General features: G+C 39.7%; 1 protein-coding gene across 2 annotated transcripts; it reads left to right on the top strand.

Annotated features, from left to right (window-relative positions):
• Positions 1-7,342: 7,342 nt before the first annotated feature.
• On the top strand, positions 7,343-16,704 carry LOC103436483 (protein DJ-1 homolog C). Of its 2 annotated transcripts, XM_070822314.1 has the most exons (9): positions 7,376-7,707; positions 7,905-8,105; positions 8,569-8,718; positions 8,801-8,980; positions 9,349-9,426; positions 9,715-9,843; positions 15,324-15,524; positions 15,881-16,018; positions 16,108-16,704. In XM_070822314.1, exons 1-9 carry the CDS (start codon positions 7,489-7,491, stop codon positions 16,318-16,320), a joined length of 1,509 nt encoding a protein of 502 aa, XP_070678415.1. In that variant the 5' UTR covers positions 7,376-7,488; the 3' UTR covers positions 16,321-16,704. The 2 variants fall into 2 exon arrangements, with proteins under 2 accessions (XP_008373132.1, XP_070678415.1); XM_008374910.4 differs by lacking the exon at positions 9,715-9,843 and having other exon boundaries at positions 7,343-7,707.
• The last annotated feature ends 13 nt before the right edge of the window (positions 16,705-16,717 follow it).

Raw genomic sequence — 16,717 nt, 5'->3', positions numbered from 1 at the left:
TTCCTCTCCTCAACAAACTTCTTCACAGTGTACTTCTTCATCTACATCAACTGAGTTCTCCTTGCCATTTCCTCAATCAAGCATATCTGCATCTCAACCGTCTTCCGTGCCTCATTCCTCTCCGGGTCCATATATATCTCAAGCTTCTTCATCAACACCATTAGTCTCTCTACCTCAACATTCTCAGCACACTCAAGGTTCTGCCTCATCTCACGAGCAACATTCTTCTTCTATCTCAGTTCCCACAAACACTCATCCCATGATTACTCGGTCTAAAGCTGGAATTTTCAAGCCCAAAGTATTCGCAACTACCAACCATCCTATTGATTCTACTTCTTTTGTGCCCACTACTTATTTGCAAGCCTCCAAATATGATCACTGGAATAAAGCAATGATGGAAGAATTTCAAGCTCTCCAGTCCACCAGCACTTGGAATCTTGTACCCTCATCTCCCCATCAAAATCTAGTTGGATGCAAATGGGTCTTCCACATCAAAAGACAACCTGATGGTTCCATTGATCGATACAAAGCCCGTCTTGTTGCTAAGGGCTTCCATCAACAAGAAGGTGTTGATTTCAAATAAACTTTCAGTCCGGTTGTTAAACCTGTTACTATTCGCATTCTCCTTACACTTGCAGTCCAATATGATTGGTTTTTAAACCAACTTGACATCAGCAATGCCTTTCTTCATGGCAATCTCCAAGAAGAGGTTTTTATGCAACAACCACCCGGTTTTATTGATTCCTCCAAACCTTCACATGTTTGCAAACTCAACCGCTCTCTCTATGGCTTAAAGCAAGCTCATCGGGCATGGTATGACAAGCTTTTTACCACTCTGGTATCTCTTGGTTTTACAAACTCTCAATCTGATTGCTCTCTGTTTGTGAAACTTCACCCATGTCCTGTCCTAGTTCTTGTCTATGTGGATGATATACTGGTAACTGGTCCCAATACCTCTCTATGTCAACACTTTATTCAGCAGCTTGGTTCCTTATTTCCAGTTAAAGATTTAGGCCCATTGCACTATTTCCTTGGCCTAGAAGTTCATCGATCCAATGATGGCATTTTTCTGTCTCAAAGCAAATATGCTTTAGATCTCTTACTTAAGACAAACATGGAAGGTTGCAAACCTTGTGTTACCCCCTTGGGAACTCAAAAGCTTGATCATGTTAGCGTTCCATTAGCTGATCCTAAATACTACAGGTCTATCGTCGGGGCTCTTCAGTATCTCACTTGGACCCGACCTGACCTTTCCTTTGCCGTGAATCAAGTCTGCCTCGTGATTCACACTTTCAAGCTGTCAAAAGAATCTTATGGTTCTTAAAAGGCACATTTGATCACGGAATGTGGTTTAAGAAGAGTTCTTTGCACCTTACAGCCTATTCTGATGCAGATTGGGCTGGTTGTGTGTTTAATCGACGGTCTACAAGTGGCTACTGTATATATTTGGGCACAAACTTGATTAGTTGGATTGCCAAAAAGTAACATACTGTTGCTCGCACCTCTACTGAGGCCGAATATAGATCTCTTGCGCACACTGCAGCTGAACTCACTTGGGTATGTAAAATTTTCAAAGATATTACTCTTCACCTCACTGTCATTCCCACTCTTTGGTGTGACAATATCTCTGCGATTTCTCTAGCCTCAATTCCAGTTTTTCATGCTCGAACAAAGCATGTGGAAATTGATTACCATTACATTCGTGAACTAGTTCTTGCTAAACTGCTTCGGGTGTAATAACTCAATACTCAGCATCAAGTAGCTGATATCCACACTAAATCTCTTTCCAAAGCTCGGTTTCAATATCTTCAATCCAAGCTTTCACTCGGTTCTCCTCCGTTTAGCTTGAGGGGGTGTAAAGAGGCATATAAATAGTTGGTTGTATTTTTCTGTTGGTTGTATTTTTCTTACAAGTGTGTTACAGCTGTCATTGTAACTAATTACTAGATTAGTGAGTTATCTAGATGTAATTAGTTACTAAGCTATTTTCCTCTGCTGTATATAAACCCTTTGTAATTTCTTATTCATTAAGTAAATGAAATATCAGAGTTATTTCTCATACCAATAACAACAACGCGAAAGAAACATGATGACTCATGAATTAGAAAATTTTGGTCTTCACAATGGAGGTTTTCATACTTGGATAAAGGAGGAGCCACTTTGGCTCGTTCCTTTTTTGGGAGTAGATTTGGAGATAATTGAATGTAAATGGGGAGCAACTTGGTTAAGTACTTTTTTTTCCCTCTACACTAGAGGTTTTTAACGAGGCTTCCCTTGATCCCCCAATCTTCTTGTACTCTGTCATCTTTAATGGAAAGAAAAATCAGTTTCAGATCAAAAAAGAAGAGATTATAATAATTTTTCTTTTATTTTTCACTTTTCACTTTTTATGAAAATTGAAAACCAACAAGTTAAATTTTGTTTGCTAGCACTTTAGGCTGAAAACTACAATTTAAGCGTCATTTGATAATTTTTTTATTTTTTATTTTTTGAACTAATACTGAAAACTACAATTTAAGCATCATCAATAATTCCTAACTAAAAGTATTAAAGGTCTTCTTTTATTTTTAAATGACACGTATCATTTGAAGAAGTGAAAATATCCAAATGCAAATGTTGATAGCACTCTCCTAGCTTCTTTTAAGCATTTTATGGAGTACATTGTTACCAAGTTAATGAAACTTTTCATGGAGTACATTTTACCAAGTTAATGAAATTACTAATTAGCATTGAAAAAAAATTAATTTAGACCCACAAATTAAAGGAAATAGTTTTGCTCATTAAATAGACGGAGGAAGATGAAAATAAAGAACTTGTGTTCAATCTAGTAAGTGTTACGACCGGTCCCTAATTTTTTCAGTCGTTTTGTCCTCATTAATGCAAATTGACCAGCTCATATTGGCTCGATCGACTTAGACCAACATTGACCGTTGACTGTTTTCTAGATCCGCTACAGATCCCCCCCTTAGGGTATTTTGATGCGCTAATCCCAAATCCACACTCCGTTTCTCCAAACTCAATTGTTTTAATAACGTTTTGCTAATGGGTCCTTTTATGTGCTTAGATCCTAACAGTTTCAAACGTTCTGGAGGACAGACTCAGTTAGATTGTTGACCAATGAGCGGAATTTTATTTTGGAAATGTGAATTTCAGTTTCATTTTATGAATTAAACATACTTTGTGATTAATGATGATGATGATTTTATGAATATGTGATGAGCACATATTTTATTACTTATTTTACCCTAAAAGTTACATTTTATGATGACATGTTGGATTTAAACAAGAGGAATCATATGACTTTGAGTTTTTATAGTCATACTAATGAATAGGATCAAAATCATATTAATTTCTTAGTTTTAATATAATCATGTGGTATGTTAAATGTCTGTGACCATGATTGAAGTGTGGACTATGGATTAAGGATTTAGAAAATACATGTGGCTTAAATTTTTTTACTTCAATCTCTTTGCAGGATACTCATTGGAATAAAATTGGAGGATGTCCATTTGGAAAATACAATTACCATTTCGAATCAAGTAGAGAATTGAAGAGTACAATATGAAGGTCATGGTTGTGGTTTTAAACCTTCATCAGTTACGGAAAAAGAAAGAAGGAAGTCAAGGGGAAAGACAAAAGAAACCAAAAGGAACAACTGGAGTTCAATTGGCATTAATTTGGAGATAATTGGGGCTGCTCATTTTGGAAGAAATGAATGAAAGAGGGAAGAAGAAAATGAAGAATAAGACAAGAAACGTTTCATGGAGTACATTTTACCAAGTTAATGAAATTACTAATTAGCATTTTATGGAGCACATTGTTACCAAGTTAATGAAACTTTTCATGGAGTACATTTTACCAAGTTAATTAAATTACTAATTAGCATTGAAAAAAATTAATTTAGACCCACAAATTAAAGGAAATAGTTTTGCTCATTAAATAGACGGAGGAAGATAAAAATAAAGAACTTGTGTTCAATCTAGTAAGTGTTACGACTAGTCCCTAATTTTTTTTCAGTCGTTTTGTCCTCATTAATGCAAATTGACCAGCTTGATCGGCTAAGATTGGCTCGATCGACTCAGACCAGCATTGACCTATTAACAGTGACCATAGACTGTTTTCTGGATCCGTTACGAGACCCCCCATTAGGGTATTTTGACACACTAATCCCAAATCCACATTCCGTTTCTCCAAACTCAATTGTTTTAATGACGTTTTGCTAATGGGTCCTTTTATGTGCTTAGATCCTAATAGTTTCAAACGTTCTGGAGGACTGACTCAGCTAGATTGTTGACCAATGAGCGGAATTTTATTTTGGAAATGTGAATTTCAGTTTCATTTTATGAATTAAACATACTTTGTGATTAATGATGATGACGATTTTATGAATATGTGATGAGCACATATTTTATTACTTATTTTACCCTAAAAGTTACATTTTATGATGACATGTTGGATTTAAACTAGAGGAATTATATGACTTTGAGTTTTTATAGTCATACTAATGAATAGGATCAAAATCATATTAATTTCTTAGTTTTAATATAATCATGTGGTATGTTAAATGCCTGTGACCATGATTGAAGTGTGGACTATGGATTTACGATTTAGAAAATACATGTGGCTTAAATTTGTTTTACTTCAATCTCTTTGCAAGATACTCATTGGAATAAAATTGGAGGATATCCATTTGGAAAATACAATTACCGTTTCGAATCAAGTAGAGAATTGAAGAGGGCAATATGAAGGTCATGGTTGTGGTTTTAAACCTTCGTCAATTACGGAGAAAGAAAGAAGGAGTTAAGGGGAAAGACAAAAGAAACCAAAAGGAACAACTGGAGTTCAATTGGCATTAATTTGGAGATAATTGGGGCTGCTCATTATGCAAGAAATGAATGAAAGAGGGAAGAAGAAAAGGAAGAATAAGACAAGCAAAAGAAGGAAGCAAAAGTGGGCAAGACAAAGAAGGAAAAAAAGGGCTAGTTAATATAGTTAATTGGCTAGTCATGATTCATTAAAGAAAGAGAAAAGGAAGAGGAATTAAAGGGAGGAAACAGATCATCATTCAACAAGAAAAAAAAGAAAAGAAGAAAGTATCGGCGGAACAAGAAGAAGGCAGCGGCAGAGCAAGGGCATTTTTTAGGCTATTCTAAACTTTTTTTTTTAATTTTATGAATTCAATAATATTTCCAATTATGTTTAGGAACTAATTTCTTTTCGCTAGGGCTACGATGTAGCCCTAACTATGAATTCTTAATTTCTCAATTCAATTATTTATGAATTTTCATTCACTTTGAGTATCATTTAGATGTGCTTATGAGCTTGATTTTAATCCTGGTGATTGGCCACCACTTTGGTTTGAGTTGAGTGTATTTGATGCGAATTAACACAGATGCCATGTTAATTTGGTTTTAGCATCTTGCAAATGGTACCATGAATTCCTTGATGTAGATGTCATACACTAGGTTTCATGCGGTCTCTTAAGTAGTTCCTAAATCGTTAATGAACTCTTGTGTGTTTAGTAATCTAGAAGCCATAGATTGTTAGCACATATGAGTATACATAGTAATCTAGATGCCATGGATACTATGTGAATTAGAGGAACTAGACCGTCAATTTGGATGATTACTCATTAATAATTAACTGTAGGAATTGAGTTGGATTGGTTATGGTGAGTCAGATGCTCTAGTGTCTTTCACAATTGATTTATAATTTTCTTTGCAAGTTGTTCATCATTTTCCATTACTTGTTAATTTCATTTTACTTTTTATTAATTTAGAATCTCTACTCCTAAATTTTTCTCAATCATTAATCGTACAATTTCAATTCAAGTGCAATACAAATTAAGTTGGATAGTTAGAATTATTTCAATCTTAGTTGGAATGATCCTGTGCTTGCCTGTTAAACTACTTAACGATTCTTACACTTGCGAATATTAAAATTTGGACTTAATTGGGTTGATTTCGGTTAATCTAATTTTGGCAACAATATGGATTTTCTCTATTACTTATCTTGTGGGATGCGTACACTTACACAAAATTAGAGTATTGTACTAGTCTACGACTATAGGACACAACATGCATGTGTATGAGTTATATTTCAGTGTTTCAGCTTGTCCATACCATGTACATGTTCCTTCATCTTACACTAGCTAGGGCTAGTGTATGATTATAATTTCCGCTTACACTAGCCATGACTAGTGTATGATTATGTTACTCATCTTACACGTCTATTTAGGTACTATATTTATACTCTCGTTTTGCCAATATCTAAAAGTTACCCAGCAATGACATGACTATATTATACAGATTATACTAGTTGATGCTAGTGTATGGTATTGTATGTTATGCCCCAAGTAAGTAAAAAATCAGTATATGCAAGTACCAGTTTTTCAATTTTATAGCATGATTAAACTTCAAAAATATGTGTATGTATATGTAGTAGCTACATAATTTTGTAAAATAGGGGATTAATATGTTATTTTTACCCTTTGCGTCCCCTTAGGACTTAGTAGCAGTAGTAGTGATGACTATGTCGCCTATTTAAGTGATGGCTAACACACCTCAAAATCGGTACCTACATGACATCGATTAAGCGAGGTTGAAAATTTGACAAGACCACAAAATAAATTAATCATAATTTCGTATTGAACAATCATTCACGAGGATCAAACTTAACACTTCCAACTCACCAGCGTAGGAAAATACCACTAAACGCTAGTGTCAACAATACACTAAAAGCATCTCACCCAAAACAATTTGCTCCAACAGCGAAAGAACGGGAGGGCGATTGGGCCCTTGCAACTGCTGTGGCCTTGTGCTACAAAAACCGCCACAATTTGTGGCCCACCCACGTGCACCCCCAAAAGCCGAAAAAGCCTTCTGCTTCCTCTTCTCTCCTTGGACACGCCACTCGGCAGCTGCAACAAGTGACCCCCATGCGCAATGCAATTCTAAACGGCTTGGAATGCTACTCAGCCATTGGATTTCCAAGCATCCTTTCATCTGGACAGTTGGATTTCCAACCTTAAAAAAATTGAAAATTATAAATTGTTGATATATGTCGCAATCTAGCGCATTTGATTTGAGAGAAACCAACGGCCTAGATTAATTTGAAAATAAAAAAATCTAAACAAATTCTAAACACTCGTAAAATTAAACACACTTAACAAACTTAAATAAAGATTTTGATTTTGATTTGTGAGAAACCAATGGCCTAGATTAATTCAGATTCCACTCCTACACACGAAATTCCACTCTTATTTGGCTCACTCAAGTTAATTGGCAATTTTATTGCCCTTGCCATTTAATTACCATTTTCCTCCACCAACGGGGAGATGCTCTAAGAATTTAATTATGGAAATAAATAGTTTTTGCTAAACGGCGCCGTATAGTGTGCTGACCCAAGTCTCGGGACCAAGAAAGAGAATCCGACAGAACTCAGATAAGGTCCATTTTGCGCCTTCAACCGAAACTCCGATTTGCCTCAATGGAGTCTCTGTCTCCGGTTCTCTCACCGACCGCTGTGAAATTCAGCTATCCGAAGCTCGCTTCAATGGCTGCCTATGCAGCCACTCTTCCTTCGTTCTCATTCACCTCCATGGCCTCTGCACAGAGAAGAACACCTACTTCAATACACTCTGCAAAACCCACTAAAACCCTCTCCGCAACAGCAACAACAAACCCAATTTCGGTGCCTCCCAAGAAGGTCTTTTCGCAATACCCACATTAGCTTTTCCGTCAATGTTGTTTGGTTGCTGAGAAAATGGATGAGAAAAATGGAAACTTTGAAAAAAATGGGTTGTTGGGTTTGTGATCTTTACGTTCTCGGAAACCAAACGGAACTTTAAGTGAGAGAGAGATTAATTTTTTTTAGTTTTTTTTTTTTTTGTGTATTATGCGCAGGTTCTGGTTCCAATTGGGTATGGGACGGAAGAAATGGAAGCTGTCATTATAGTTGATGTTCTGCGCCGAGCTGGTGCTGATGTTACCGTGGCCTCCGTGGAGCCGCAGCTCCAGATTGAAGCTTCTTGCGGTACTAAACTGGTTGCTGACACCTCCATTTCCTCGTGTTCCGATCAAATTTTTGATCTTGTGGCTCTGCCGGTTAGTTGTTCTTGACCTTTACGTTTCATGAATTTCTAGTTTATTAAGTAATGAACTAGTGATAAAATGCGGTACATACACGTAAATTGGTCATTGAGATTGTTAACCATTCGTAGTTACTGGTTATGGGGATACCGTGCATGATGAAACTTATTACTAAAGCAACCAAAGTTTTTTAAACAAGAATGAGAGCCACAGAAAGTTGTCTTCTTTTAATTTTCGAGCTAGAGAAAGTTTAAAAGAAGTGTAATAGTGTGCATCTATAGTTTGAAGCAATACAAATTGTAGGCACAAGGTATTCTGGATTCTGGAGGTGTTATTTTGGAATTCTTGCGATTCGTTTGCACGCCTGAACTTTTGCCTTTCAATTGACTAGATCAATATATTAGAAAGTTCGGTGATGGTCTTGTGTTTAAGTTTGACAACTTATAGCATCCACTGATGATTTTTATGTGTATTTAAGGGAGGAATGCCGGGATCAGTGAGGCTAAGAGACTGTGCAGCACTCCAGGAAATTACAAGAAAGCAGGCTGAGGAAAGTAGGTTATATGGAGCCATATGTGCTGCTCCGGCAGTAACACTTCTGCCATGGGGTCTTTTAAAGAGAAGGCAGGTGGGTTGTTGGTTAAATTTTCAAAATTTTGTCAATTTCAGTGTGGTTTTTCCGGCTAATGGTTGTTAGTGTGTTATGCAAGACTACTTGCCACCCTGCATTCATGCACAAGCTTCCGACGTTCTGGGCAGTCAAATCAAACATTCAGGTGTCAGGAGGACTCACAACAAGCCGTGGCCCTGGAACTTCTTATGGGTTTGCCCTTTGCCTAGTAGAACAGCTATTTGGGGAATCCATTGCCAAGGAAATTGGAGAATCGCTGGTGAGTGGTGAGCCCTACTACTGTAATAGTGTAATGTTAGTGTGTCCCAACTCATGCTTTAGCTTGATTCTTGACATAGATGCTCAGTAAAATCCTGTCTCATTTTTTTGTTCATTATACAAGCGTTTGAGTGAGCATTCATGTCTGTGAAGTCATTGTATCAACTTTGCAATTCTTTTATCCAAAAAACTCCATCCTTTGTCAGACTGTCTCTAGGAAAAGCCTGCGTAAACTATGGTTTTCTTCATCTAATAAAGATGTTCCTTTTCAGGTTCTTTGTATTTCTATGGTATTTCCTTCTCATTTTCAGTGTCGTAATACCTTTTTTGTGATAGCTTTGAGCTAATACTCTGCATCTCTTGTATTAGTTGATCTGTCCTGATGATGAGAAATCTAAAAAGGAGGAGTTTAATGACGTTGAATGGTCTTTTGATCACATCCCTCGAGTAAGTTTCTTTTATTTCTGCTTCATGACTAATCTTTTGTAACCTTGATCTATAGATATGCAATTCGATTGGATGCAGAACAGCCTCCTCTACAAATAACGTATATGAACTTCAAATTTCTTTGCCATCTAAAAAATTTTGAAATGCTCATTATGATTAACGAGAAAATATGTTTTGGATAACAATTCACCTCTGCGCTCTTTTCCTTTGACTCTTAACCCGGTTCACATTTCTGATTACACTTTTACATGACTGCCTACATTTATTTATTTTGGTCATGAAACTCAGGAAGGGGTAAATGCAAAGCTTAACCTTTGGAGAGAAGTGTTGGAATCTAAAGGTCTTCGCCTAAGCCGATCAAAGACAGAATATATGGAGTGCAAGTTCAGTGCAAATGGAGGCCAAAACGAGTTAGGGGTGAGGATCGGAGATCAAGAAATACCAAAAAGCGACCGTTTTCGTTACCTAGGATCTATCTTGCAAAAGAACGGAGAATTAGATGGAGATCTCAACCATAGAATACAAGCTGGATGGATGAAGTGGAAGAGTGCATCCGGCGTGTTGTGTGACCGCCGTATGCCATTGAAGCTCAAGGGAAAATTTTATAGGACGGCAATAAGGCCGGCGATGCTGTATGGCACAGAATGTTGGGCGGTGAAACATCAACACGTACACAAAATGGGTGTAGCGGAGATGAGGATGCTTCGTTGGATGTGTGGGCACACGAGAAAGGATAAGATTAGGAATGAGGATATCCGGGGTAAAGTAGGAGTAGTCGAAATTGAAGGAAAGATGAGAGAAAATCGGTTACGGTGGTTTGGACATGTGCAAAGAAGGCCTACTGACGCTCCGATTAGAAGATGCGACTATGGGACAGAGGTTCAGGGCCGAAGGGGTAGAGGAAGACCTAGGAAAACTTTGGAAGAGACTCTAAGAAAAGACTTAGAGTACTTGGATCTAACGAAGGACATGACACAGGATCGAGCACAATGGCGTTCTAAGATTCATATAGCCGATCCCACTCAGTGACTTGGATTTTCCAAGTCTCCAACCGAGAAGTTTTCCTCACTCGGGAAATTAAGGGAACACTACCCCAACCTACATGCTCCACTCAGAAAGCTTCAACATACAAGCTTCAACAAAAGAAAATTCAAAGAACTTAGCGAAGAAGGCTTTGGTGTATTTAACACAATACGTTGAAATGAAGGAAAGCTTATTTATTGATATCCCCGATCAGCTACAAATATGTGCATATACATGAGTCAAAATAAACACACAAGACGGAGCCTTCACAAAGGTTGCTTAGGAGAAGTCTCAGCAGTCGGTAGAGCCCCAGAAAGAGAAGGCACCGGAGGGGGATCATTTGGAGCCTCAGTACTGGACAAAACCCTAGAAGGAGGAGGCATCAGAGGTTGATCATTCGGAGCTTCATTACGCGGTACAGCCCCAGAAGACGAAGGCAATAAATGCCTTTGGAACAAACCCACAAATCTCTGATGATCAAGTAAAACCTGACCATCAGTTTCCTTCATCTGGTCAAGCTTCCTCTTCATGTTTGTAGCATAGTCATGTGCGAGCCGGTGCAACTGTTTATTCTCATGCTTGAGCCCTCTAATCTCCTGTTTGAGACTCATCACTTCAGCCGCCAAGGATTCAACTTGGCGGGTTCGAGCAAATAGGCGTTGGGCCATATTAGACACAGAACCTGCACACTGAACACTGAGAGCCAGCGAATCCTTAACAGCTAACTCATCAGACCGTTTGGAAAGTAGTCTGTTATCTTTGGGAGTGAGAAGGTTCCTGGCCACCACCGCAGCGGTCATATCATTCTTCATCACGGAATCTCCAACGGTAAGAGGACCAGTAGGGGAGACGAAGGATGGGCGCCATATGTTGTCTGGAGAAGGCGGGGCTGCCTCTTCAACAAGGTTCAAGTCAAAACGACGGTCGGAGGGGCCAGACATTTTCAAAGGTGTTGAAGAGAGAAGAGGTCGGACAAATCAAGATCTTAGAAGTGCAAGAATGAAGCTTCTACTGGTGGAGATTCAAGTGTGCTTTGGAACTTAATGTCAGCCTCTATAAAAATCTGCACTCGACGGAGCTTCAGAAATCGAAGAGGCGCCTGCTCAGAAATCGAAGAGGCGTTTGCTTTCTCAAAAGCTGGGCTGCTTAGAGATCACGAGGGTTGATCTCAGAAATCGAAGAGGCGTTTGCTTTCTCAAAAGTTGGGCTGCTCAAAGACCACGAAGGCCGATCTCAGAAATCGAAGAGGCGCTCGCTTTCTCAAAAGCTGGGCTCCCCAGAGACCACGAGGGCCGATCTCAGAAATCGAAGAGGCACCTACTTTTCCAGCCTTGTCAGCACCCGTCACACGCACACTCAGCTTTGCAGAAATTATGGGCATTCTGTCGAAGACTTCTGGGGAAGTAGAAAACACATGAATCTTACTGTTCAATCACCCACTTCCCACACGCAACAATAGCTCATGGGTACCACAGATAACTTTGCCAAAGTTCTCTGCCAAAGTTGAGCACGTGAAGCTTGCAGCTCCCACTACATCGCTCTGACCAAGAAGGGTAAAAGAATAGCAAAGAAACAGCACTAACAAAGTTTAGACCCATAAATTTTGAAGGTCTAGCTACCATATTATTACCCACAAGGGTAAAGGAACAGTACCACTGCTGGATAATTGGAAAGTCCCTGTGTGTCAACCTCTGTGCTTCGTGGCAAGGTAGACTAGCAAACATGCCCAACCTTTACTCACATTCGAGAAAACACTCCCAATAAGATTGCTTGCTCCAAAATCGAAGAGGCACCGTCCTCCGAATCTCGAGAGCCAGACTCCCAACATGACTACTTTCTTAAAAATCGAAGAGAGGGTAAAGGAACAGTACCATTGCTGGATAATTGGAAAGTCTCTGTGTGTCAACCTTTGTGCTTCGTGGCAAGGTAGACTAGCAAACATGCCCAACCTTTACTCACATTCGAGAAAACACTCCCAACAAGATTGCTTGCTCCAAAATCGAAGAGGCACCGCCCTTCGAATCCCGAGAGCCAGACTCCCAACGTGATTACTTTCTCAAAAATCGAAGAGACACTGCTCCCCGAATCTTCGAGAGCCAGACCCCCAGCATGATTGCTTTCTCAAAAATCGATGAGGCATCGTTCTCCGAATCAATCGAAGAGGCGCTCGCTTTCTCAAAAGCTGGGCTGCTCAGAGACCACGAGGGCCGATCTCAGAAATCGAAGAGGCACCTACTTTTCTAGCCTTGTCAGCACCTGTCACACGCACACTCAGCTTTGCAGAAATTATGGGCATTCTGTCGAAGACTTCTGGTGAAGTAGAAAGCACATGAATCTTATTGTTCAATCACCCACTTCCCACACGCAACAATAGCTCATGGGTACCACAGATAACTTTGCCAAAGTTCTCTGCCAAAGTTGAGCACGTGAAGCTTGCAGCTCCCACTACATCGCTCTGACCAAGAAAGGTAAAAGAATAGCAAAGAAACAGCACTAACAAAGTTTAGACACATAAATGTTGAAGGTCTAGCTACCATATTATTACCCACAAGGGTAAAGGAACAGTACCACTGCTGGATAATTGGAAAGTCCTTGTGTGTCAACCTCTGTGCTTCGTGGCAAGGTAGACTAGCAAACATGCCCAACCTTTACTCACTTTCGAGAAAACACTCCCAACAAGATTGCTTGCTCCAAAATCGAAGAGGCACCGTCCTCCGAATCTCGAGAGCCAGACTCCCAACATGACTACTTTCTCAAAAGCGAAGAGAGGGTAAAGGAACAGTACCATTGCAACTGGCAGCTCCCACTACCGTGCTATGACCAAGCAGGGTAAAGGAATAGCATTACTACTTGTTGTTAGGGAGACTCCTATATATGTCGACCTCCATCCCCAACGGACAGGCAGACCTGCAAAAATGCTCAACCCTTCATCATATCTGAGAGGGCACTCCCAACGAAGCCTTTCGAAATATTCAGCTTTCTTTCCCCCCGATAATACCTCTGCAAACAAGCTATACTAGAGCAAGAATATCTCATATCATCAGGGTTAAAAGCAAGAGTATCTCATATCATGCTTTTTCCCTGTCTTTTCCTTTGGCCTTGTTTTTACCTGCAAGACAAGGAGAAAGAGAGCAATCAGTCAGCACTTGGAATCAAGCTTCCAGCCAGGAACTGACTGCCTGGAACCCCTTACCTGATTACTTACCTGGCATTGCTCTCGAGTACTCATCTTCAACATCTTATGTTTCCAGGGAAGATTCTGCATCTGCTTGAGGAACAGATAGGGCAAGTGCGAAGGATACAAGGAAGCATGTGGAGACAAGCGTAACAGCACACGTGCCGATACACCCATTACTCTGTCAAAAGCAAAAGTATCCCATATCAGTAGGGTGGAACGTACTCTAGATTTGATGGACTTGTTTTGACCCTCAAATTCTTCAGTTCAAGAATAAGCCTGTGGAAAGTTACTTCTTCAAAAGCAAAAGTATCTCATATCATCTCTTCTCATTTTTCTTCTCTTTATCCTTCATGCTGCTGCAAGATGGGGAGAAGGTGAACAATCAGTCGGAGCTCTGATTGCTTACCTTGTCTGTCACCTCTTTCAGCAGACCCCCTAGCTCGGCGACTTGGGGGACTCCTACTGCATGGTTTGTATCGCGCTTGACCAAGCCTGAGACTACAAGTAAGCTTCAAGTGAAATTGATACATTACCTTGTGCATCTCCACCAGTTAAAGATACCACCCCTGGATGGAGGAAGAGTACTTTCAGAGAAGATGCCACATCTACCTATGAGACAGATAAGGCAAGTCAAGACGACACCACACTCCGATACTTAGAAGTTTCGTGATTACGAGATCATTCTCCCACAATATTTCCTAATGTCATTTGTACAAAATCATTCACTTGTACTCACTAAAGGAGAGCTTGAACCTATGTACTTGTGTAAACCCTTCACAATTAATGAGAACTCTTCTATTCTGTGGACGTAGCCAATCTGGGTGAACCACGTACATCTTGTGTTTGCTTTCCTATCTCTATCCATTTATATACTTATCCACACTAATGACCGGAGCAATCTAGCGAAGATCACAAAAAGCGACCGTTTTCGCTACCTAGGATCTATCTTGCAAGAGAACGGAGAATTAGATGGAGATCTCAACCATAGAATACGAGCTGGATGGATGAAGTGTAAGAGTGCATCCGGCGTGTTGTGTGACCGTCGTAGGCCACTGAAGCTCAAGGGAAAATTTTATAGGACGGCAATAAGGCCAGCGATATTGTATGGCACAGAATGTTGGGCGGTGAAGCATCAACACGTACACAAAATGGGTGTAGCGGAGATGAGGATGCTTCGTGGGATGTGTGGGCACACGAGAAAGGATAAGATTGGGAATGAGGATATCCGAGGTAAAGTAGGAGTAGCCGAAATTGTAGGAAAGATGAGAGAAAATCGGCTCCGATGATTTGGACATGTGCAAAGAAGGCCGACTGACGCTCCGGTTCGAAGATGTGACTACGGGACAGAGGTTCAGGGCCAAAGGGGTAGAGGAAGACCTAGGAAAACTTTGGAAGAGACTCTAAGAAAAGACTTAGAGTACTTGGATCTAACGGAGGACATGACACAAAACCGAGCGCAATGGCGTTCTAGGATTCATATAGCCGACCCCACTTAGTGGGAAAAGGCTTTGTTGTTGTTGGTCATGAACTGTCTAGATTTTTTTATTACATAGTATCCTCTGCCAAGCCGACCCCACTTAGTGGGAAAAGGCTTTGTTGTTGTTGTTGTTGTATAGTATCCTCTGCCTGTCATTCTATTTCTCTGTGTTTCCCTCTTTTGGCGTAAGAAGCTTTTTATCATTCTATTGTCATGCAGGTTCTGATTCCAGTTGCAAATGGATCCGAAGATATTGAAGTAGTAACTATTGTAGATATTCTGAGACGAGCACATGTGGATGTTATAGTTGCTTCAGTTGAAAAATCTGTGCGGATTTTAGGATCTCAAGGCACCAAAATCATTGCTGACAAGTTGATTGGTGTTGCTGCAGAGTCAACATACGACTTAATCATTCTTCCGGTGAGACAAACTGAATAGTTAGTGATACATTTATCTTTCTTATGTTCTTAAACAAACTATCAAGATCTAAGATTAAGTTGTGAAGCGTAAATACTGAATTCTGACTTTGGTGATGGTATTTATCTTTAGCGTTGTGCAGTGCAGAATCAAAATGAAAAAGCAAAATGTAGAATTATTAATTCCTGAAATGGGTTGTAGAGGTGTATATACGTATTCAGTATTAGATAGATAGGCACTTCTTAAGTACTGTTGCATTTATATACGCTTTTGTTTTGTTGGTAACTGTGTGACAAAAAAAAAAAGATATTTCCCTGTTACAAAGTAGACCATTCAGCGGTTCTGGTTCCTTCTGACAGGGAGGAAATGCTGGGGCTGAGCGGCTAAGCAAATCTAGGATTCTAAAGAACCTCCTCAAAGAACAAGAACTAGCTGGAAGAGTATATGGAGCGGTCTGTTCGTCGCCAGCAATCCTACATAAACAAGGCTTATTGAAGGTACCATAAAATTTTCTTTTCTTTCTTCTATATTTTTAATGTTTATTTTTTGCTTATATGATTCCTTATGCTTTCTTTGCAAAATATAGGGTAAGAAAGCCACCGCTCATCCTTCCATTGTAAGCAAACTCACAAATGAAGTGATAAATGGCACCAAAGTAGTTATCGATGGTAAACTGATTACAAGCAGAGGACTTTCTACCGTCACAGACTTTGCGTTAGCTATTGTGAGCAAACTACATGGTCATGCAAGGGCAAGAAGTGTTGCAGAAGGCCTCGTTTATGATTACCCGAGGAGTTAGGATGATCTAGACTGATAGAGTGAGAAGTCCTTGCGGATGGAAGGCGATACTTTCTTCAGCCCTTAGCCATGAAGAGTATAGTCTGCCCAACTCATAATAGGCAACGGAAGGAGAATCTAGTTACCAAGCAGTTTTGGATGGATTTTTGAGTGTTGAGTTTGTCCATCCGTTTCCCAAGTGCCCGTTCACAAAACAGATACGTCATCATTGCATTACACGACACTGCTGATTCACCGGTCCAGGCTTCTAGCTTTAGCAATTTATGTAAAAAATAATGTGTTGGAGATGGAAAGGCCTGAATGTTATGTAGAATATTTTTGTTGGTACGGCCGGCTGTAAATGTTTTCAACTTTTATGTCTTTTGGATGGAAAGTTGATGAGGAATGTGAAGACTCTG

This window comes from Malus domestica, chromosome 05 (genome assembly GCF_042453785.1).
Source record: "Malus domestica chromosome 05, GDT2T_hap1".
Taxonomy (NCBI): Eukaryota; Viridiplantae; Streptophyta; class Magnoliopsida; order Rosales; family Rosaceae; genus Malus; species Malus domestica.
This window is presented reverse-complemented; position numbering and strand designations above follow the sequence as displayed.